This window comes from Mandrillus leucophaeus, unplaced genomic scaffold, assembly GCF_000951045.1.
Source record: "Mandrillus leucophaeus isolate KB7577 unplaced genomic scaffold, Mleu.le_1.0 Scaffold252, whole genome shotgun sequence".
NCBI lineage: Eukaryota > Metazoa > Chordata > Mammalia > Primates > Cercopithecidae > Mandrillus > Mandrillus leucophaeus.
In genome coordinates, this window is record NW_012102610.1 from 904,152 (window position 1) to 927,396 (window position 23,245).

Sequence of the window (23,245 nt, forward strand, 5' to 3'; positions counted from 1 at the left end):
ACTCCTGGGTCTGGCTGTCCCTCTGCCCGAGTCAGTGACAGCTCTGACTCCAGGTGCAGCAAGATCCCATTGAGCTGCTCTATCTGCAGGGTGTAGCGGGCCTCCACCTCCCTCAGGCTGTTCTCCAAGCTGGGCTTTAGATTTCTCATGGAGTCCAGCTCAATCTCCAAGGACTGGACTGTATGTCTCAGCTCTGTGAGCATCATCTCAGCAGCTCCAACCACGGCAGACTACATGGTGACCACTGTGGTGCTCTCCTCAATCTGCTGAGATCAGTACTTGTCCAGTTCCTCTCGGTTCTTCTGAGACAGCTTGTCATATTGGGCTTGGATATCTGCCATGATCTTGGTGAGGTCCTGAGATTTGGGGGCATCTACCTCCACGGTCAGCCCAGAGCTGGCAATCTGGGCTTGTAGGCCTTTTACTTCCACCTCGTGGTTCTTCTTCATGAAGAGCAGCTCCTCCTTGAGAGCAACAATCTCTGTCTCCAGCTGCAGCTGAGTGACATTGGTGTCACCAGTGACTTTGCAGAGCCCATGGATGTTGTTCTCCACAGACTGGCGCATGGCCAGCTCTGTCTCATACTTGACTCTAAAGTCATCAGCAGCAAGACGGGCATTGTCAATCTGCAGAACGATGCGGGCATTGTCCACAGTATTTGCGAAGATCTGAGCCCTCAGGTCCTCGATGGTCTTGAAGTAATGGCTCCAAGTCTCTGACCTGAGGTCCCTTCTTCTCCAGGTGCTCCCAGATTTTGCTCTCCAGCCTCTGGTTCTCGGTCTCCAGGCTCTGTCTAGGTAGGAGGCCAGGTGGTTGTTCAGGCTTTGCATGGTCTCCTTCTTTTTCTGGATGCCTCCCATTCCTGCCAGACCCCCAGCCAAACCCGCGGCCAGGTCCCCGGACCCTATGCTGCCCTGGAAGCTGGTGGAGCGGGACACAGAGATCCAGGAACCAGAGCCCCCAGCACCTGCATAGACGCTGACCATGCTGCTGACCAGCTGGGCGCCATAGCTGCGCACCTGGACAGAGCCCAGGGACTGGTAGTTGGTGGAGAAGGTGGAGCGATTGCTGAAGCTCATGCTGTCCGGGGAGGAGGGCGAGAGGACAGGACTCAGCTTTGCCGACTACCTATTCTTATTTTTTAATAGAGATGGGGTTTTGTCATGTTGCCCAGGCTGGTCTTGAACTCTTGAGCTCAAGTAATCCTCCTGCCTCGACCTCCCAAAGTGCTGGGACTACAGGCATGAGCCACTGTGCCTGGCCAGAGACCACAGATTTAAATAAATAATTGAAAAATAAATAAATGGGGGAGAAATGACCATATCTTCCTTCCAGAAGAGTTTTAATTAATAAATGTAGAAGGAGACTGGATGCAATGGTGCACTCCTATAATCCCAGCACTTTGGGAGGCTGAGATGGGAGGATCGCTTGAGCTCAGGAGTTTGCGACCAGCTTGGGCAACACAGTGAAACCCTATCTCTACAAAAAATTAGCCAGGCATGGTGGCACAAGCCAGTAGTCCCAGCTACTTAGGAAGCTGAGGTGGGAGGATCACTTAAGTCCAGGAGGTCGAGACTACAGTGAACTGAGATCGCATTACTGCACTCTAGCCTGGGTAACACAGCAAGACCCTGTCTCAAAAAAAGAGAAACAGGGAAATAGAAAAATCACCATTAAACAGTAATATTCACAAAAGAAAGATCCACCAATGGATGCTAAAATTAGTAGGTGGAATTTTGAGGAGAAATAGGATATTTTGGTCATCTCAAAAAATCTCCTCCAAGATATTTATTCGGTGCAATTTCTTAAGTTAATAAAATTTAAATGCAAATTTACAAAAAGTATAAAATTATTAATTACAAAGAGAAACATAGCAACTTGATAGTAGAGAAACTCAACCCAGACACAGTTTAGCTAAGTGATCAAGATTAACACCAGCAGTGAGAAGACTTAGTGACATCACAAAGCCCCTGCTCCGATGCACTGAAGAAAGCATAACACTGCTTGTGCTGTATCCTAGCCAAAAAATGCGTAACTTCAACCTAATCACGAGAAAAGCCTTAGACAAACCCAAACTGAGGGACATTCTGTAAAATAGCCAACCAGTTCTTTTAAAAAGTATCAAGGTCATTAAAAACAAGAGAAGGTGGAGAAAGAGTCACAGATTGGAAGATACTGAAGAGACCTGGAAACTAAATATAACGAGTAACCCTGAATTGGATCCTTCTACAGGAATAGGACATTGACGGAAAAATTGGTGAAAACAATTTTTTTTTTTTTTTTTTGGAGGCAGAGTCTCGCTCTATCCCCCAGGCTGGAGTGCAGTGGCACGATTTTGGCTCACTGCAATCTCCGCCTCCCAGGTTCAAGTGATTCTCCTGCCTCAGCCTCCTGAGTAGCTGGGATTACAGGTGCCTGCCACCACGCCCAGCTAATTTTTATATTTTTAGTAGAGATGAGGTTTCACCATGTTGGCCAAGCTGGTCTCAAACTCCTAACCTCAGGTGATCCACCCACATTGGCCTCCCAAAGTGCTGGGATTACTGGTGTGAGCCACTGTGCCTGGCCTGAACATTCTATTGATGAACACATATACATTCATATATCTTGAATATATGCCTCAGAGTGAAAGTGCTTATCTGAATACATCAAGGTAGACACATGTTTAGCTTTTGTAAATATGGACAAACAGTTTGTATCAATGTAGTTTTACCCATTTAAAGCTCCCACTACCATCATATAAGAGAGTTCTGGGGCCAGGTGTGGTAGTGCACTCCTGTAATCCCAGCACTTTGGGAAGCTGAGGCGGGGGGATTGCTTGAGCTCAGGAGTTTGAGACCAGCCTGGGCAACATGGCAAAACCTGTCCTTACAAAAAATACAAAAATTAGCCATGTGTGGTGGCTCACACCTGTAGTTCCAGCCACTTGTGGGGCTTGAATAGGAGGATCGGTTGAACCTGGGAGGTCAAGGCTGCAGTGATCTGAGATTGCATCACTGCACTCCAGCCTGGGTGGAGTGAGACCCTGTCTCAAAACAAAACAAAACAAAAAATGAAAGAGTTCTGTTTGTCCTGCATCCTTGATAACCTTGTACACTTTTATTTATTTATTTTTTTGAAACGGAGTCTCACTCTGTCACCCAGTCTGGAGTGCAGTGGTAGGATCTCGGCTCACTGCAAGCTCCGCCTCCTGGGTTCAGGCCATTCTGCCTCAGCCTCCCGGGTAGCTGGGACTACAGGCACCTGCAACCATGCCTGGCTAATTTTTTTTTTTTTTTTTTTTTGTATTTTTAGTAGAGATGGGGTTTCACTGTGTTAGCCAGGATAGTCTCGATCTCCTGACCTCGTGATCCACCCTCCTCAGCCTCCCAAAGTGCTGGGATTACAGGCGTGAGCCACCGCGCCCAGCCTGTACACTTTTATTGCTTTAAATACTTCCTCTGTGTGGAGACCTTCCCCCATCTATATCTCCAACCAGGAATTCTCCCCTGATGCAACTAATGCATTCAATTGTCAACATGGCATTTTCCTTGGATGTCTAGTAGGTAATTTCAAGTTAACAGATTGCAGTTTTCAAGTCCTCCTTCCCATCAAAAGGGTTCTTGTCTTGACTTCCTCATCCCCATAAAAAGCACCACCATCTACTCAGCTGCTCCAACTAAAAACTCGTAATTCCTCCCTTTTCCTTACCCATAAAAATATATGACTTGTAAAAACATATGCACTGACTCATAAAATTATTACAAAAATATTATGAAATAGGAAAAGACCTATTAAACTATGTACTTATTTAATTTTCTTTTCTTTTTTCTTTTTTTTTGCTCAGTTTTTTGTCTGGTTCTTTTGCCCAGGCTGAAGTGCAGTGGCATCATCTTGGCTCACTGCAATCTCCACCTCCCAGCAATTCTCCTGCCTCGGCCTCCTGAGTAACTGGGATTACAGGTACATGCCACCACACCTGGCTAATTTTGTATTTTTAGTAGCGATGGGGTTTCACCATGTTATCCAGGCTGGTCTCAAACTCCTGACCTCAAGTGATCCACCCACCTCAGCCTCCCAAAGTGCTGGTATTACAGGCTAGAGCTACCAAGCCCGGCCTATTTCCCTCCTTTTTATTGAGGCAACAGTTACATATAGCAAAGTACAGCTTGATTAATTTTTACAAATATATACCTGTAATCATCACCCCATTCAACAGTGTGGATTCAATTAGCCAGGTGTGGTGGTGTGTGCCTGTAGTCCCAGCTATTCAGGTAGCTGAGGCAGGAGGATGGCTTGAGCCCGGGAGGTGGAGGCTGCAGTGAGCAGTGATCATGCCACTGCACTCTAGCCTAGGCAACAGAGTGATATCCTGTGTCAAAAAAAAAAAAAAAAAGTGAAATCAGTCCTCAAATGAAACTGCTGTATTTTATTTCCATGACATAACCCGAATCTTCCCATCTTCACCACCGTTCCCCCAATGCAAACCACCCTCGTTCTTTTTTTTTTGTTTTTCTTTGAGATGGAGTCTCGCTCTGTCCCCCAGGCTGGAGTGCAGTGGTGAGGGATCTTGGCTCACTGCAAGCTCTGCCTCCCGGGTTCACGGCATTCTCCTGCCTCAGCCTTCTGAGCAGCTGGGACTACAGGCACACACCATCACGCCTGGCCAGGTTGGTCTTGAACTCCTGACCTCAGGTGATCTTCCCGCCTTGGCCTCCCAAAGTGCTGGGATTACAGGCATGAGCCACCATGCCTGGCCCAAACCACCCTGATTCTTGATTGTGTGGACTGTTCAGCACCAAAGAGATCTTTCTAAAAAACCAGGCCGGGTGCAGTGGCTCATGCCTGTAATCTCAATGCTTTGGGAGGCCTGAGGTCAGGAGTTCAAGACCAGCCTCCTGGCCAACATGGTGAAACCCTGTCTCTATTAAAAATACAAAAATTAGCTGGGCGTGGTGGCACGTGCCTGTAATCCCAGATACTCAGGAGGCTGAGGCAGGGGAATCGCCTGAGCCCAGGAGGCGGGGGTTGCAGTGAGCCGAGATTGTGCCACTGTACTCCAGCCTGGGCAATAGAGCGAGACTCCATCTCAGTAAATAACTAAATTAATTAAATAAATAAAATAAACTGATCTGGTTGGGCGCAGTGGCTCACGCCTGTAATCCCAGCACTTTGGTAGGCCGAGGCGGGTGGATCACCTGAGGTCAGAAGTTCAAGACTATCCTGGCCAACATGGTGAAACCCCGTCTCTACTAAAAATACAAAACTCTGCCGGACGTGGTGGTGCGTGCCTGTAGTCCCAGCTACTCGGGAGGCTGAGGCAGGAGAATTGCTTGAACCCAGAAGGCAGAGGTTGCAGTGAGCCGAGATCACACCACTGACTGCACTCCAGCCTGGGCGACAGAGCGATACTCTGTCTCAAAAACAACAACAACAACAACAACAACAAAAACTGATCAAGTTACCTTCTTGCTTTATGCCCTCCAGTGCCTCTTTAGTGCTCCCACATAAAATATGAACTCCTTGCCTTGGCCTGAAAGGTTTCAAGTACTCTGGCCCCTGTCTGCCTCTCTGTCCTCATTTCCTCAGTTGAAGACTGATCTCATTCCATTCCAGCCATATCCTGCCCTTCCTTCCTCCCTCCCTCCCTCTCTCCCTTTTATTTATTTATTTTTTTGAGGCGGAGTCTCGCTCTGTCGCCCAGGCTGGAGTGCAGTGGTGTGATCTCAGCTCACTTCAAGTTCCGCCTGGGTTCACGCCATTCTCCTGCCTCAGCTTCCCGAGTAGCTGGGACTACAGGCGCCCGCCACCATGCCTGGCTAATTTTTTTTTTTTTTTTTTTTTTTTTGTATTTTTAGTAGAGACGGATTTTCACCATGTTGGCCAGGGTGGTCTCCATCTCCTGACCTCATGATCTGCCCGCCTTGGCCTCCCAAAGTGCTGGGATTACAGGCGTGAGCCACCGCGCCCGGACCCTCCCTTCCTTTTTTTTGAAACAGAGTCTACTTTGTCACCCAGGTTGGAGTACAGTGGTGCGATCACAGCTTACTGCAACCTCTGCCTCCCAGGCTCAAGTGATTCTTCTACCTCAGCCCCCCAAGTAGCTGGGACTACAGGCATGTGCCACCACGCCTGGCTGGTTTTTGCATTTTTTGTAGAAACAGGGTTTCACCATGTTGCCCAGGCTGGTCTTGAACTCCTGAGCTCAAGCGATCCACCCACCTCAACCTCCTAAAATGCTGGGATTACAGGCATGAGCCAATGCGCCCAGTCAGCCACAGCCTTATCTTTTTCTTTCTTCCTTTTTTTTTTCTGAGATGGATTCTGTCGGCCAGGTCAGAGTGCAGTGGCGCAATCTTGGCTCACTGCAAGCTCCGCCTCCCGGGTTCAGGCCATTCTCCTGCCTCAGCCTCCAGAGTAGCTGGGACTACAGGTGCCCGGCACCACGCCCGGTTAATTTTTGTAGTTTTAGTAGAGACGAGGTTTCACCTTGTTAGCCAGGATGGTCTTGATCTCCTCACCTCATGATCCACCCACCTTGGCCTCCCAAAGTGCTGGGATTACAGGCCTGAGCCACCGCGCCCAGCCACCACCTTGGGACCTTTGCACCTGCTGTTTCCTCTGTCTGGGAAGCTCTTCCCTCAAACCTTTGCCCAGCTGCTTCATCTGTTGAGGTTTTAGCCCAAATGTCTCCTCCTCAAAAAGTGCCCTCCTTGACCTTTGCTAAAGTTGCCCCTCCACGCTCCAGGAACTGTCTATTTTATTTTCTGAAGAGCTCTTATTTTCCTTATCTAATCACTTTCTTCCTTCATGCTTATTTCCTCCACTAAAGTGTAAAGTCCCCAGAGGTCAGGGGCCATTTGTGTCTAACACCCTGCCGCATTGCATCCCTACTGTATAGAACCTAGGCACCTCATAATAACAGGTGTTCAAGGGGGTGTCAATTTAATAAAGATTTATTTTATCCTTATTTTATCCTTATAGCCCAGAGAGGCTGTTTCATTATCCCAAGATCACACAGTCAGGAAGCAGCCTAGCAGAGATTTGAAGCCAGGCTTGTCTGGTTCTGAAGCACAGAATCTTTTTGTAAGGATTGTTGCCCAGGATATTAAGGGATCTGCAGTCAATCCTGACTCCATCCCAGATTCATTAGCTGTGTGACCCTCAGCAAATCCCTTTGCTTTTGGCCTCAGTTGCATTGCTAAAAAAAAAATGAAGAAACTGACCCTGCCATCCTGAGGGTTGGGGATGGCAGGCAGGGAGCCTTGTGTGACTGAGTTCACTCCCCAGATGCTGTCTGGCTCAGGGGCGGGCAAGCATCGTGGGTGAGGGGATTGGGTGAGGGGTTCTTTGGTTGGCCTGACCAACTTTGGTTGATAGCTCCTGTTTCTTGAATACCCACAGATGAGAAAGCTGAGGCTCAGAGAGGTAAAGTAACTTGGCCAAGGCTACACAGCAGAAGAGGCAGAACTGGGATTCGAACCTGAGACTCTCTGATATCATATCCATGCCGCAAGACAGAGCTGGCACTTAGGGGAATAACAACAAGGTGGTGGCCGGGTAGTGAGCTCCCCGTCTCTGGGGGTGTGCAAGCCGGCGCTGCACCTGTCTCTTATACACATCTAGATGTGTATAAGAGACAGGCATTATGATGTCTGTTTAGTATACAAGGCAGCTGAGGCTCAGAGAGGTAAAGTAACTTGGCCAAGGCTACACAGCAGAAGAGGCAGAACTGGGATTCGAACCTGAGACTCTCTGATATCATATCCATGCCGCAAGACAGAGCTGGCACTTAGGGGAATAACAACAAGGTGGTGGCCGGGTAGTGAGCTCCCCGTCTCTGGGGGTGTGCAAGCCGGCGCTGCACTGTTAGCTGGGCAGGGGCTGGGGCCAGGGCCAAGACCACCGAGTCAGGCCCAGGCCCGCCAGCCTCCCGCAGCCGCCATGGCCAAGGCGTGAGCACGGGGCGGGGCGGGAGCTGCTATTTCTGTCTGGTGAGCGCAGCCCGCGCAGCTGGCGAGGGAGGGGGCGCCCGCGCCGCCATATTCCCTCCCGCCGGCCAGCCCCGCGGCGCGCAGCCACCATGAGCACCGCCGCCTTCCACATCTCCAGCCTCCTGGAGAAGATGACGTCCAGCGACAAGGACTTCAGGTGCACCCCGCCTCCGGCCCCCCGCCTCTCCTTCCCGCTGTAAAGCCGGGGGCCTTCTTCCCCTCCCGAAGTGCCAGCCCATCCCCCATGACCATGCAGCCCCCTGCCTCTTCTGTCTTCTCCCTGCATTAAGCTGCGCCCCCTCCCCACAGACCCACTCCTGCCTCGTGGTCCCCACTGAAGCTCTGGCCGTTCTCCCCTAGTGGCGGTCCTGCCCCTCCGCGACTCCAGTCCCTGCTTCGTCTCCCACCGTGCAGGCTTCAGCCCGGCCTCTCATCCCCCATCAGAGCCCCAGCTCCGCCCCTCTGCACCCTGCCTAGGCCTCTCCTCCCTCTGTATGGCCCCCTTCTTCCCCCGCAACTGATGCCCCAGCACCCCCATCCCCCGCCACCTTCAGCAAGTCCACAGTGAAGCCCTCCGCCTCTCCCTGGGGACCCCATCACCTCCCTCTCCTCCGCATTGAAACCGGACCCTTCCTGGGACCGCTATCCCCAGCTGACTTTCTCACTGGCACCCTCAGTGATGTCCGCTTCTCAACATCACCCGGACCCCTCCCTCCCACTCTCCCTCCCCTCCTGGGGATTGTTCAGACCCAGCCTAAAGGAGGGGGCTGGGCTGAGTCTGGCTTTCCAGTCACAGGTAGGTGATGGTTGGGGTGGGACCTTCTAGGTTTTGTGTGCCACTCCGCTTCCCCACTCCCTTTTTCCTTTTTTCCCCCTCTCACAGCATCACAGAACTACAGGAATAGAGCTGAAAAGAACGGTGGAAACATCTGGTCCAATGAGTTTCCACCTGCATTCTCCGGGGAAACAGGCCCAGGGAGGAAAAGGGATTGGCCCGTGGTCTCATGGCCAGTTCTGGCCCCTCCAGCTGAAAGAAGACCTTGGAGACTCAGTGAACACTTTTTCACTTTGTCCCCATTTTACAGATAGGGAAACTGAGTCTCAGGCATGAAGGGTGTAGGTTCAGTCACAAAGCCAGGAAGTGGGAGACTTAGTCCAAATCCAGGCCAGTCTAATACAGAGGCCAAGATCTTAGTGAGGCCCTCTGATTCCAGCCCCCTGACAGGTTAGGAGACTGAGACCTGCTCTGGTAGTCTGACTCCTACTCTTCTCCTGCAGCCCATTCCTCAGTACCCCTCAAGAGTCCCCCACATGAATAGAGCCTGGGATCCAAGGTCTTGGCTTCAGATCCCAGCTGCCATCACTCACTGGCTGTGTGACCAAGGACAAGTAACTTAACCCCCATGAGTTTCCTGTGCTTCTGTTTCTATAAAATGGGGGTAACAGAACCCATCTCTGAGGATTGGGGTAACGACAAAAAAGATAGTACATGTGAAATGCTCAGGTTCGTGGCAGGCACTGGGTCGGTGCTTAATAAATGGACACTGCTATGATTCTGTGCACATTCAAAATCTGCCATGCCCTGTCCCCTCTCTAAACCTTCACTAGGGGGATTCTTTGCTCTCCCTTGACCTCCTCCCTTCATCTGACAGCTCCTATAATTCTTTGGGATGCCTCTTGACCCCAGGCAGGATTAGGCACCTCTCCTGAGCTCCCACCATGCCTCCCCTCATGTTTCTGCTAGATCACTTCAGCCCTGGGAGACCCTGAGCTCCTGGGCCACCGGGACTATGCACTTTCTCTTAGTGCCCCAGCACCTGTGCTGGGTACACAGTAGGTGCTTAGTGAATGTTCGCTGGGTCCCAGGCTCCCTACTGTGCACTCCACATGTAATCTCAGTCCACCCATGGGTGGTAGTGATTGTTCTTCCTGTTTTCCGGAGGCTTGGAGGAGTGCAGTGACTTGCCCAAGGTCACATAGCTGGCTAGTGGCCTAGGGGATTTGTGCTACTGTCTCTCAGGCCTCAGGTCCAGTCTCTGGGAGAGGGAGTTGGCCCTGCCAGCTAGAGCCCGAGAAGTCCTTTCAGCCTGTCTCTGCCAGTGGCCTGGAGAACACTTAAAACCACCCCAAGCATGTGAGAATGGTGTCTATTTTTAAAGTCCGAATACCAGGGTGCTGGGTCCTGCAGACCAGCTGTCCATGCGCCCGTGTGGCCAAGGGTTTCAGCTGAGTTGCCTCTAGGGTTTCTCTGTAATGAAACTGAGACTGTGTCCTCTGGTTCCTGGAGGGGGGCAGTGACTGCAAATGAGGGTCCCAGGTTGGGTGGAGGAGACCTTTGATTCCTGTTCTTCCTGGGCCCTGGCTTTATGGGCAGGAGGTGCCCCTTTACCACAGAGGCTCCAACAGTCAAAACGAGTACACTTGCAGGTCTTGTTCTTGAAAACACAGTAGTAGTGATTGAGAAGCCAGGAGACGTGTGTGGTGGGCTGGTTTTCCGCCCAGTTTGCTGTTACCTTAGGCAGTTTGTGCAGCCTCCCTGAGCCTAGTTTTCTTACTACCTCATGCTAAGAGCTGGTTGTCCTATTGAAACCTCCCAAGGATACTATGAGGTAGGGCAAAGAAAAGTTCCCATTTTATATATAGAAAATATGAGGCCCAGAGAAAAGGAGGTAGTTGCCCAATGTCACCTAGTTGATAAATGGCAAGACCAGTATACTCACTTAAAGCCAAACTTTGGTGCTCAAGCTCTTATCCACCAAATTATATACTTTTCCTTCCCTCTCCCATCCCTGCACACATAACACGTGTAAAATATGGCTTGCTTTCTCTGAGAGCCAGTGTCTGCAGGAACCAGGGGTGTCTGAAATGCTGAGGCATACTTCAGAAGAGTTGGTTTCTGAGTTCAGGCTATTTGGCTGTAAATTCTGTTAAGGGCTAGCTCTCTCACTACCTCTCCTCCTGCCCTCACCCTCCCCGACAAAGCCCCCTGCAGACCTATTCTTTGTTGAGCCTGGAGTCCCAGAGATAAACCTGATGGGCCTCTGCCCTCAGTGAGTATACAGTCCAATGGAGAAGATGCTCTGGTGGCCAGACTTGTATTGCAGTGTGAGAAGTGCTATAAAGGAGGGGTGCAAAGTGCTCTGAAAGGATCCTGTCAGAACATTGTGTTTAGGGGCTGTGAATGCAGGGGTAGGGCAGGGTGGTCAGTCATCCCTGAGCTGGGACATTTGAGCTGGGGTCTTGATGGGTGAATAGGAGCTCAACAGGTGGAGAAGAGGAGCGGGGGCAGGAGGCCTATCTTGGGCAAAGAGGCACATCACCTGGGTTGCCAGGCTGAGCTGGGCCCCCATGGACTGCAGCAGAAACACAACTTGGAGACCCTGCATGCTATCTCAGAATGTCCCCTCAGCTGAGCAGACGTAGGCATGCATGTGCCCACCTCAGGCCTTGGCCTGGCTCAAATCCAAACCTCCTCCTTCACTTTACCTTTGCCCAGAGGTGGGCACAGTCAGTCCTACCATCCTGCCCGTGCTGCCAGCCCAGCCGCCTCCTCTCTCCTAGCAACTGGTGGCTAATCTACCTGTTAAAAATAAATAGGACATCGACCAGTCCACCCCTGGTAACAGGGCACTGTGGGCTGCGGTGACATCCAGGAGCAGGTCTGAGTCTGCACAGATGAGAGCCAGAAACCCAGCTGTGATAGTTTTTGCCACAGGAGGCTGGGGTCAGGGCTCTTGGTTGATTTGCTCAACCATGCTGGAAAGCAGGGCCAGTGTGGGGCAGCGGAGTGGCCCAGCAGGGCCAGCAAAAGCTGGAGGCTCTCTCCGAGGCAGCCTCGTGGTATCTCCTCGCTGCTCTGTCCTGTTTTCTTCTGAGACTCTGCTCACGTGCCTGCAGGAGCCAGTCAGTGGGTGAAGTGGGCCTAGTGGGGACCAGGTAAACTAGGGAGAGGGCAACCACAACCTGACAATACTCTAGTCAGGTATTGTCACCAGGGATTGTAGGCCCCATTGTACAGAAATACTATGTTTTCAAGATAATCTGGAAGTCAGGTTTTTTTTTTTTTTTTTTTGAATCTCACTCTATCACCCAGGCTGGAGTGCTATGGCACGATCTTGGCTCACTGCAATCTCTGCCTCCCAGGTTTGAGTGATTCTCCTGCCTCAGCCTCCCAAGTAGCTGGGACTACAGGCGTGCACCACCACACCTGGCTAATTTTCGTATTTTTAGTAGAGATGGGGTTTCCCCATGTTGGCCAGGCTAGTCTCAAATTCCTGACCTTGAGTGATCCGCTGACCTTGGCCTCCCAAAGTGCTGGGATTACAGGCATGAGCTGCTGCACCTAGCCTGGAAGTCAGCATTTTATTTTATTTTATTTTGAGACAGAGTCTCGCACTGTCACCCAGGCTGGAGTGCAGTGGTGCGATCTCAGCTCACTGCAACCTTCACCTCCCAGGTTCAAGTGATTCACCTGCCTCAGCCTTCCCAGTAGCTAGGATTACAGGTGCTCACTGCTGTGCTCGGCTAATTTTTGTATTTTTAATAGAGACAGGGTTTCACGATATTGGCCAGGCTGGTCTAGAACTTTTGATCTCAGGTGATCCACCGGCCTCAGCCTCCTAAAGTGCTGGGATTACAGGCGTGAGCCACTATGCCAGGCCAAAGTCAGTATTTTTATGTCAACTCTCCCAATGTTCAAATGTTGACAAGTAATTTAAATTTTTGAAAACACATTTGCAAGCTGGACATAGCTGAGGGCTACTAGTTTCAGACCTCTGCTCCTACCCTCTTAATTTTGGCAGGAATGGTGCCTAATAATGGCCCCAGCCTCAACTTTCCATGGCTTCCAGCTTAGACTCCCACTGCAGTTTCAAATGCCTGGGACGGCATCAGGATTTGTGGGGCCTGACACCAAAAGCCTGATTTTTCTGGGTGGGTAGCCCTTGCCTCTGATGCCCACCCTAGGTCAGTGAGCCAGTCAGCTATTGGTGCTGGTCTCCAAAATATGCCCATGCCCATCAGCATGGTGTAGGGCAGTGGTTTTCAAACGGTGGTCCCTGACCCTCAGCGTCATCCAGGAATTTGTTAGAAATGCGGATTCCTGGGCCCCAACTCAGACCTGCTGATTCAGAAACTCTGGGAATGGGGCCTAGTATTGTTTAACAAGCCCTGCTGGTGATTCTGATGCTGGCTATAGCTGGAGATCCACTGCTCTAAGGGCAGGGACCGAGCCAGTTCTCTGAGATGGGAGTGGACAGGGCTCGCCTTCCTCCATCTGTTTGGTAGGCCTCTAGCTCTGACTTGGACACAAGGTGTCTGTTCAACCTTCTGGCATCCCTTGGCTGGGCACAGTGGCTCACGCCTGTAATCGCTGCACTTTGGGAGGCCAAGGCGGGTGGATCACGATGTCAGGAGATCAAGATCATCCTGGCTAACACGGTGAAACCCCATCTCTACTAAAAATACAAAAAATTAGCCGGGTGTGGTGGCGGGTACCAGTAGTCCCAGCTACTCAGGAGGCTGAGGCAGGAGAATGGCATAAACCCGGGAGGCGGAGCTTGCAGTGAGCCAAGATTGCGCCACTGCACTCTAGCCTGGGCGACAGAACAAGACTCCATCTCAAAAAACAAAACAAAACAACCTTCTGGCATCCCTTTGTCAGCTGTTGTGGGATGTGGATGATGTCATCATAATAATGGCAGTGCCATTTACTGAGCGCTCACCATGTGCACTTAAAACCCCATGAGGCAGATACTAGTCTCATCTCCGTTTTCAGACAGGTAAGCTAAGGCTTGGAGAGGTGAAATGGCTTGCCCAAATTCACACTGCATAAATGGTCGGGAGCCACCGACCCTGAAGCATTATGCATTTAGCCAGTGTGCTGGGCCATTCCTAGTCTGCCACCATGTGGCAGTTGGTGTCACACATGTGGGTCTCCTTGTAGCCCAACCATACCCACTGCCCAAATAATCCACTGTCATGTGGCACTTAACGACAGGGAGACATTCTGAGAAGTGCATCATTAGGCAATTTTGTCCTTGTGTGAACCTCATAGAGTGTGCTTACACAGCCTAGATGGTAGAGCCTACTACACCCCCAGGCTATATGGTGCGGCCTGTTGCTCCCAGGCTACGCACCTGTATTGAGTACTGTAGGCAGCTGTAACAGAGTGGTATCTGTGTGTCTAAACATAGAAAAGGTACAGTAAAAATAAGGTAGAAAAGATGAAAATGGCATGCCTATATAGGGCAGCCTCACTATAATCTTACGGGACAACCATTGTATATGTTGCCTCTCATTTACCAAAACATCATCATGTGACACAGGAGTGCATTTGACCTCGAATCTTTGTATTAAGGTCTACTTCTAGGGGAACCCTGAGGTACTGCCCAAATCCACCAGGGCCCAGGAGCTGCTCAGCAATCCTCCTCTGCCCTCCCTGCACAGGTTCATGGCCACCAGCGACCTGATGTCGGAGTTGCAGAAGGACTCCATTCAGCTGGACGAGGACAGCGAGCGCAAGGTGGTGAAGATGCTGCTCCGGCTCCTGGAGGACAAGAACGGTGAGGTGCAGAACCTGGCTGTTAAGTGGTGAGTGTCAGCCTTGGTGGAGCAGGAGAAGGGGCCCTACCTGGTGTGGGAGCATTCTGGGGACCCCTGTCCCTTTGGGGTACAACCTTGCAGAGGGGACCTGCTGAGCAGCTCTTGTTGAATGGTACCTTAGTCTTGAGTTTCCCCAGAAGATGCTGAGACAAGGATTCAAATCTAAGTTTATTTGGGAGGTGATCCCAGGAAACATGGTGGTGGAGTAGGGAAGTGAGGCAGGAGAGGGAAGAGGACCAATTAAGGGTACAGTACAAAGCAAGTGACCACAGTGGGCCCGATGAGCTTAACCCCATGGGGACCTCTGGGACACAGTATAGGACATGCCTCTTGGACTTTTCCCACTTAAAGGGTGAGGGAGCTGGGGTATTAGTCCACCAGCTCCCTGGTAGTCATTGGTTAAGGGCTGCTTCTGGGGTAGGACAGAGGGTTGTCCACTTTCTGCCACCTCCAGCCAGAGAAAGCCCTCAGACAGATGTAAATGCTGGGAAGGTCAAGCTGATACACATCAAGGTGGTAAAGGCTTAAAGGCTGGGCACAGTGGCTCATGCCTGTAATCCCAGCACTTTGAGAGGCCAAGGTGGGTGGATCACCTGAGGTCAGGAGTTCGAGACCAGCCTGACCAACCTGGTGAAACCCTGTCTCTACTAAATAATAATTTTTAAAAAAATTTGCTGGGCGTGGTGGCGCATGCCTGTAATCCCAGCTACTTGGGAGGCTGAGTAAGGAGAATCGCTTGAACTCAGGAGGTAGAGATTGCAGTGAGCCGAGATTGTGTCATTGTACTCCAGCCTGGGCAACAAGAGCAAAAACTCCATCTCAAAAATAAAAAACAAAAAAGGCTTAGGGCACATGGGATTGGGAGAGGTCCTAAAAGCCCCAGCCTTAGATCACTGTGAGGCTGTGATCCTGAGACGTTGGCAAATTATCTCTAGAGTAGAAAAAAACAAGACAAGGGTATGTGCAGAGCACGTGGGGATGCTTGGGTGGTAGAGTCATTCTCACACCCACAGCAGAGAACCACTCGTGTAGGGCAGAGGTTGTCAACCTTGACTGCAGGTTAGCATCACCTGAGTAATTTTAAATAGAATGCCAGGGATCAAGGATCAACAGGGTGAGAGAATTGGGCACTGTCTTTCAAACCACTGTCTGTGAGCTGGGTCCAGGCATTCTTCCGGGGCATGTTAAAGAATTGCCCTGGTGGAGCAGGAGCAGGGGCCCTACCTGGTGTGGGAGCATTCTGGGGACCCCTGTCCCTTTGGGGTACAGCCTCGCAGAGGGGACCTGCTGAGCAGCTCTTGTTGAATGGTACCTTAGTCTTGAGTTTCCCCAGAAGAAGATGTTAAAGAATTGCAACATGATCCCAAGAGCAGAGGGAATTCAGTAAAGGGTTTTCTGTAGGAAGGTGACATGGACAAGTTTATGAGTTGGGAGTGTCTTTCTGGTCATGGAGTAGACTTAGGATGGAGTGTGGTTTCCCACCAGCAGAACCAATACCTTTTTATAACAAATCGTTTGTAATACTGTTTTCCTATTAGGAAATGAAATTCGTACATTATAAAACCTACGTCTACACATAATGCCCTAACCTTAACCATAAAGGCAAACTAGAAGGAATGTAGCTTATAGTAAAGTAGTGTGTGTTTCCGTGTATGCGTGCTGGGGCACTGTGATGGTAGAAGTGATGAAGTCACGAGAAGCCTGTACCTGCATGTAAACTCATCATGAGTACTCATCATGAGTACAGATACCAGATATAGACAGGGGGTGTTGGGACTCAGGTTTCAGAATTGGAGGCATTGCTCTTAGTGGCAACATTTTCTTTTTTCTTTTTTTTTTTTTTTTGAGACAGAGTCGCACTTTGTCACTCAGGCTGGAGTACAGTGGGGCAATCTCAGCTCATTGTGACCTTCTCCTCCCAGGTTCAAGCAATTCCCATGTCTCAGCCTCCTGAGTAGCTGGCATTACAGGCACACACTACCACGCCTGGCTAATTTTTGTATTTTTAGTAGATGCGGGGTTTCGCCATGTTGGCTAGGCTGGTCTTGAACTCCTGACCTCAAGTGATCTGCCTGCCTTGGCCTCCCAAAGTGCTGGGATTACAGGCGTGAGCCACCACGCCCAGCCAGGATTTTCTAAAGTGAGTGATCATCTCCCAATAAAGTTTCCCAGAAAACAAAGTACACTTTTCCTTCTATTTACCTGAAAATTGCATTCTTGGAAAATCTAGAATGCGGTATATTAAAACAATGTAAAAATATTTTGTGTCTCTGTATAAACTGAAATGTTAGACTCAGATAATTACAGAAAGGCCTTTTGCCTATACAAATGCCCATTGGGATGTTAGAATTTCTTGCGGGGCATGGACAATGCTTTGTTTTGCATTGTTGTCTTTCTGCGGTTCCTGCTCCCCACCCGCTTAAAGGCCAGAAGTACTAACTCTATAGTTATGATGACCAAGGACACCCATAAATTGCCAAGGCGGTATTACTCCTAGTGGGAACCAGTGCTATAGGAGGTAGGATGGAGGATTTCATCATTATGTAGATAGAGGAGCTGTGGAGAAGGAAGCTGAGAGAGCCAAGGTTTGAAAACCATGGTGCGCATGCCTGTAGTCCCAGCTATTCTGGAGGCTGAGGCAAGAGGATCACTTGAGGCCAGCAGTTCAAGACCAGCCTGAGCAACATAGCAAGACACTAAAAAAAGAAATTAGCCAAGCGTGGTGGCTTGAATATGTAATCTCATCTATGTAGGAGGATTGCTTGAGCTCAGGAGTTCGAGGCTGCCATGGGCTATGATCATGCCACTGTATTCCACCCTGGGCAACAGAGCAAGACCTCATCTCAAAAAAAAAAAAAAAATCAAGAAAAAAGAAAACCATTGTCCACTGCAGTCACCTGAAGCCCTTGTTGAAACTCTATATTCCCTGCCCAGGGATTCATATTCAGGGGATGGAGCAGGGAGGGAGCTGGGGCAGAGGATGAGACCATAGCACCCTGGAATCTGCATTCTGATGCAACCAATGTCTGAGAACTACTCAGGTAGGGCAGAGGTTGTCAGCCTCGACTGCATGTTAGAATCACCTGGGGAATTTAAAAAGCCCTCCCGCCTCCAGGTCACACGTGAAACCAATTAACTCAGACTCTCTGAGGGCAGTGCCCAGGTAGGCATTTTTCAGAGGCCCAGGTGATGGCAACTAAGGCTGAGAACCCAGGCATCTAGTGCAGCTGTTTTTACACTTTCCTGTGCATTAGAATCACCTGGGGACCTTGTGGCGCTACAGATCCTGGCTCAATAGATCTAGGGTAGGGTAGGGCCTGAGATTCCACATCCTGAACAAGCTTCCGAGTGGTGTTGCCGATGCTAACCCACCACCAAACTTTGAGAAGCAAGCCTCTAAGGCAGAGGTTCTCCAAGTGTGCTCCCTGGACCACCGACACTATCAGCCTCAACTGGGAGCTTGCTAGAAATGCACGCTGTTAGGCCCCACCGAGATAGCCCTCCTGACTCTGAAACTCTGGGGGTGGGGCCCAGCAATCTGTTTTAACAAGGCCTCCAGGGGATTCAGATGCACGCTCAAGTTTGAGCACCCGGCCGGGCGCGGTGGCTCAAGCCTGTAATCCCAGCACTTTGGGAGGCCGAGACGGGCGGATCACGAGGTCAGGAGATCGAGACCATCCTAGCGAACACGGTGAAACCCCGTCTCTACTAAAAAATACAAAAAACTAGCCGGGCGAGGCGGCAGGCGCCTGTAGTCCCAGCTACTCGGGAGGCTGAGGCAGGAGAATGGCGTAAACCCGGGGGGCGGAGCTTGCAGTGAGCTGAGATCCCGCCACTGCACTCCAGCCTGGGCAACAAGAGCGAAACTCCGTCTCAAAAAAAAAAAAAAAAAAAAAGTTTGAGCACCCTTGTTCTGGGGCACTATTTGGCCATTTCCTGAGACGTAAAACAAGAAGAAACGTAGGTTTGGGAGGTGCCAGGAACAATTTTGGCATAGCCAGAGAGTACCTCTTTCTGGCCAAACAGGGGCTCCCCTGGTGATCTGAGGCCTTTTCCTCAGCACATGTGGTCCCAGGAGCATGAAGGGACATAAAGGGGCAGCCTGACTCAGGCTGAACTTTGGGACCTTGGACTCACCTTCCCACTCCCTGCTCAGCCTGGGTCCTCTGGTGGGCAAAGTGAAGGAGTACCAGGTGGAGACCATCGTGGACACCCTGTGCGCCAACATGCGGTCAGACAAGGAGCAGCTGCGAGACATCGCCGGCATTGGCCTCAAGACCGTCCTCTCGGAGCTCCCCCCTGCAGCCACAGGTACCCAGGTCCCCAGGACTAGGTACTGTTAGTATTTGTCCTAGTTAATGGTAAAAAACAAAAAAACACCGAGGCACAGAAAGTTGAAGAGACATACCTGAGGTCACTCAGCTAGTAAGCAGGGCAGAGAATTCAGGCCCAGCTCCGTTTAAGTTCATGCTTCTGTGTCAGTTAGCAATGCTTTTAGCTCAAGTGATGAAATCTAACCAACGACAGTTTAAAGAAATCAGGGGTGGTTTTTCCTCACATGGCAATCCTGGAGGAATCAGCCACTCCATTTCGGTAGCAATTCATTTAGTGGCTCAATATTGACAGGGTTCAGGTCTTGCCCCATGTCCCCTCCCTTTATAGGGAAAGCACACGTTTTCCCAGAAGCCCCCATACGACTTCCACTGATATCTCACTGGCAAGAGCTGGATCACCCAGCCACTCCCAGCAGCAAGGGAGGCAGGAAAGGAAGTGTTTAACTTTCCCTGCCTCCCTAGAGGAATGGGGAAAGGAAGAAGGGCTTGGGTATGTGAGTGCCACCCAGCAGCTCGGCCATTGGCTCTGCAGGTCCCCTAGCTGTCTCCTTTACTTTGGCCAGACTCTGGGTCAAACCTGGGACCTCTGGAGCCCTGGCAAGATTCCCTGGGATGTGGGCTCAGGAACACAGCCAGAGCAGAGGCAGACCAGCGGTAAAGGCTGCCTTTTCCCCAGGCCAGGGCCTCACTGTGCCCACCTTGTGCCCTGTGCAGGCTCCGGGCTGGCCACCAACGTGTGCCGGAAGATCACGGGCCAGCTCACCAGTGCCATTGCCCAGCAGGAGGATGTGGCTGTGCAGCTGGAAGCCCTGGACATCCTCTCTGACATGCTGAGCAGGTGTGGGAGGCCACCCTGGGTATTGAGGAAGAATGGGTAAAAGGGGACAGGAAGGGACTCAAATCACAGAGCTAGCACCTACTGCACACCAAGCCCTGTGCTCGGGGCTCCTTAATCATCCCAGCAGCCTCGTAAAGGAGAACTCAATTGTCACAATTTTACAGGCTCTGAGAGGTGATGTGGTCACACGGTCAGTAAAACCTCCCACGACTTGAATACCTGCTCTAACCAGAAAAATGTCAGGCGCTGGCCTAATGTTCGGAACATGGGGTTAGATCAGTCTTGGTTGTTCCTAGGGAGGAGTTCACAGACATGTATAAAACCGTGAATGGAGTAAGCACAACAGTTAAGGATAAGAACAGGGCTGATAGGAGCTCAGAGGAGCCCCCAGCCCACCTGGGAACGAGGAGCCTTCTAAAAGAGCGTGCTGCTAGAGTTGAGCCTTCGAGGAGGGGCAGGACTTAGCTGAGTTTGGGCAGGTATAAGGAGGATGCTGGAGGGGAGACTGCCCCCAGTCCGGAAGGCAGAGATGGGGGAAGACTTGGGGTCCCAGAGTCTGCCAGGGGTCATGGGGCAGGCTGTAATGTGGAGAGGTGGGTATGGAGAGATGAGGTGGAGGGCTGGCCAGGAGCCATGGAGTGAGGGTGAGTATTTGTGTGTTCCACTCTGATCTTTCTCTCTGCAGTGGAGAGTAGATGGGAGGGGATTGAACAGGCTGAGGACTGGTTAAAAGGCTACTATAGGGAAAGCAATTCGGGTTGTATTCAGGAGGTAGACTCCACAGGACTTGGAGTGGGCAAGACAGGCGGGGACCGGAGGCTGACCCCTAGGGTTCTGCCTTTAGTAACTGGCGGGGGCAGACAGAGGTGCTGTGATGGGGTGCACTCTGGGAGCCAGGAGCAGGTGTGTGGGGAGGAAGGTGATGGATTCAAGCTGGGGCATGTTGAACTTGAGGTTCCTGGGAGGCACCCACTCAACCACACACTCCATGAGGGCAGGTCCCGGGATCAGTCTATCTTGTTCACCCTGGCTTCCAGCACAGTCCCTGTCACTTAGCAGGTGAATAGACAAATGAAACCCAGGAGAGAGGGTTGGGTAGGACATAGAAATAAGGGAGAGTGAGGTCAGTGTGTTTGTATAAAGTGAGAAAAGGTCTCGGGATGTTTATGGGACAGAAAATGCACGGGCCTCGTTTGAAGGTGTGGATAGAAGCTGCTGAGGCAGGCAGGGGCTGTGCTGTGTGCGTGGAAGCCATTCTCTGGTGTTGCCTCTTGAACCCAGAGCTCAGCATCTCCAAAGGCACTAAGGAGCCATGGAAGGAGTTAAGCAGAGGAGTGACCAGGTGAGAAGTAGATTTTATACTGCTCTGGTCTCAGCAAGGAGGTTGGACAGAGGGGGATGGTATTGAGGCAAGGCCTAGACTTACAAGAAGTAGGGACAGCCTTACTCGATCGCCCATGCTTCCCCCATCAGGTCCTTCTCCCTGGGCTGGGAGCCAGGCTTTGCACTGCTGAGAAGTACCTTTCTCTCTCCGCTTTCTTTCATGTAACAAAATAATTAAAATAATTCCTCCTCACAGTTGCAGGGCACCTCTTTTGCAAGGACCATTGAGTTGCCATAATCCTGGGAATGAGGTCGGGAGAGAATGGGGAGAGGGGCGGAGCCTGGCCCAGGCTGCCCGCGGGGTGCGACCGGCCTGATGCCCCCTCGTGTTCCCCAGGCTGGGTGCCCCGCTGGGCGCCTTCCATGCTAGCCTCCTGCACTGTCTGCTGCCACAGCTGAGCAGCCCGCGCCTGGCCGTGCGCAAGCGGGCGGTAGGAGCGCTTGGCCACCTGGCGGCCGCCTGCAGCACCGACCTCTTCGTGGAACTCGCTGACCACCTACTGGACCGGCTTCCCGGCCCACGGGCGCCCACCAGCCCGGCTGCCATACGCACCCTGATCCAATGTTTGGGCAGCGTCGGCCGCCAGGCCGGCCACCGCCTCGGTAAGGGGGCGGGGAAGGGGCAGGGCCTGGGATGGCATGGTGGGTGGAGCTTAGGGGCGAGCCAATTACTCGGTAAGGGGGTGGAGCTTGGGGCGCCATGCAGCCCGGGTGTAAGGGTGGACAGCCTCCTTGGTAGGGAGGATGGAGCGGGACCTGGACTGACGTGGTGGGTGGGGCCTGGGCCGGGCTGCTTCCTCGGTTGATTGGTGTGCCTGAAGCCCTTGGAACGCAGAGGTTGGGGCCGGGCACGGCTTGAGAGGTGCGGGGCTTGAGAGGTGCAGGGCGGGCCGGAGCTGGACAAACCACCCGGCCTGAGCTCCTGCCTAGTGCAGATGGTTCAGAGAAGGGGGTTGGATCAACCACTTCTGAGACCTGGGGACTGGCTGGTAATTACAATTTTAAGTCACGCCACTAAACTGTTAGACTATATTTTGTTGTTCTCCCACTTTGACAAAGATAGTAACAGCCCGTGGGCCAAGTTTGAATTTTTAAGAAACAATTTAATGTGCATACAATAAACCGCACTATTTAAAGTGTACAATTAAGTGTGTTTTGACCTTTGTGTATATCCGTGAAACATTTCCATCACCTCCAAAAGCTTCCTTGTGTCCATGTGCAGTCCAGCTCTCGCTGCCTTGTCCAGACAGCCACTGATCTGCTTTCTGTCACTATAGATTAGTTTTTTAGAAATGGAAAGCTGCAATCAGGTTTGAATGTATCTTCAGACACCTTGGAATTCTGACTATACCAAGACAGTTTGGATAGAGTTGACCTACGGTCAACCTCTCCTAACCCCTGGCTCTCTCACTGCAAGCGGCCTTGCAGGCACACATGGGGACAACCCCAGCTGACATGGCCACACCCTGTCCCATTTCTCCCAAACAGCAGCCAGCCCTCAGCCATCCTTGGTTGCATGGACCCGGGAAAAAGGCCTGTGCAGGCTCGGACAAGGGGTCAGGATCCGTTGGGCGGGAAACTCTGGGGTCTTCAGATACCCAGACAGAATGGAATCTAGGAGTGCTGGGGGGTCTCTAGGTCAGCATGTCTCTTCTTGTACTGTGGGGAAGGATGTGGCTGGAGAAGGGCATGAGTGGGATGCTCTAAAGCCTAGAGACCAGGCAGGAACCCCTCTTGCCTGGTCTATTAGGGCAGTACCTGCCTCCCGTTTCTCCTATCCAGGGACTTACAACCTAGTGAAGGAAATTAGGCCAGGACATGAGTAATGTTTTTGATAACAGAAGCTACTTATCGAGTGCCTGCTTGTGCAGAACCTGGACTAAACTTATTTATTTATTTTTTTGAGAGAGAGTCTCACTCTGTTGCCCAGGCTGGAGTGCAGTGGTGCAATCTCGGCTCACTGCAACCTCCGCCTCCCAGATTCAAGCGATTCTCCTGTCTCAGCCTCCGGAGTAGCTAGGACTACAGGCGCATGCTACGATACCTGGCTAGTTTTTGTATTTTTAGTAGAGACAGGGTTTCACTATGTTGGTTGGCCAGGTTGGTCTTGAACT

The 23,245-nt window shown here is 51.3% G+C and overlaps 1 protein-coding gene and 1 pseudogene across 2 annotated transcripts in view; one reads left to right on the plus strand and one right to left on the minus strand.

The window, feature by feature from the left end:
- Positions 1 to 1,079, minus strand: part of LOC105542211 — a 1,183-nt pseudogene extending 104 nt beyond the window's left edge.
- A 6,917-nt stretch (positions 1,080 to 7,996) lies between these two features.
- The window catches only part of CAND2 (cullin-associated and neddylation-dissociated 2 (putative)), a 38,406-nt gene continuing 23,157 nt past the window's right edge, over positions 7,997 to 23,245 (plus strand). The window contains exons 1-5 of one of the 2 annotated variants that reach the window (XM_011983610.1): positions 7,997 to 8,130; positions 14,421 to 14,564; positions 18,733 to 18,887; positions 19,625 to 19,748; positions 21,469 to 21,734. In XM_011983610.1, coding sequence (XP_011839000.1) covers positions 8,063 to 8,130; positions 14,421 to 14,564; positions 18,733 to 18,887; positions 19,625 to 19,748; positions 21,469 to 21,734 — 757 coding nt within the window. In that variant the 5' untranslated portion in view covers positions 7,997 to 8,062. The remainder of the gene's footprint in view (positions 8,131 to 14,420; positions 14,565 to 18,732; positions 18,888 to 19,624; positions 19,749 to 21,468; positions 21,735 to 23,245) is intronic. The other variant, XM_011983611.1, reaches the window with a different exon arrangement.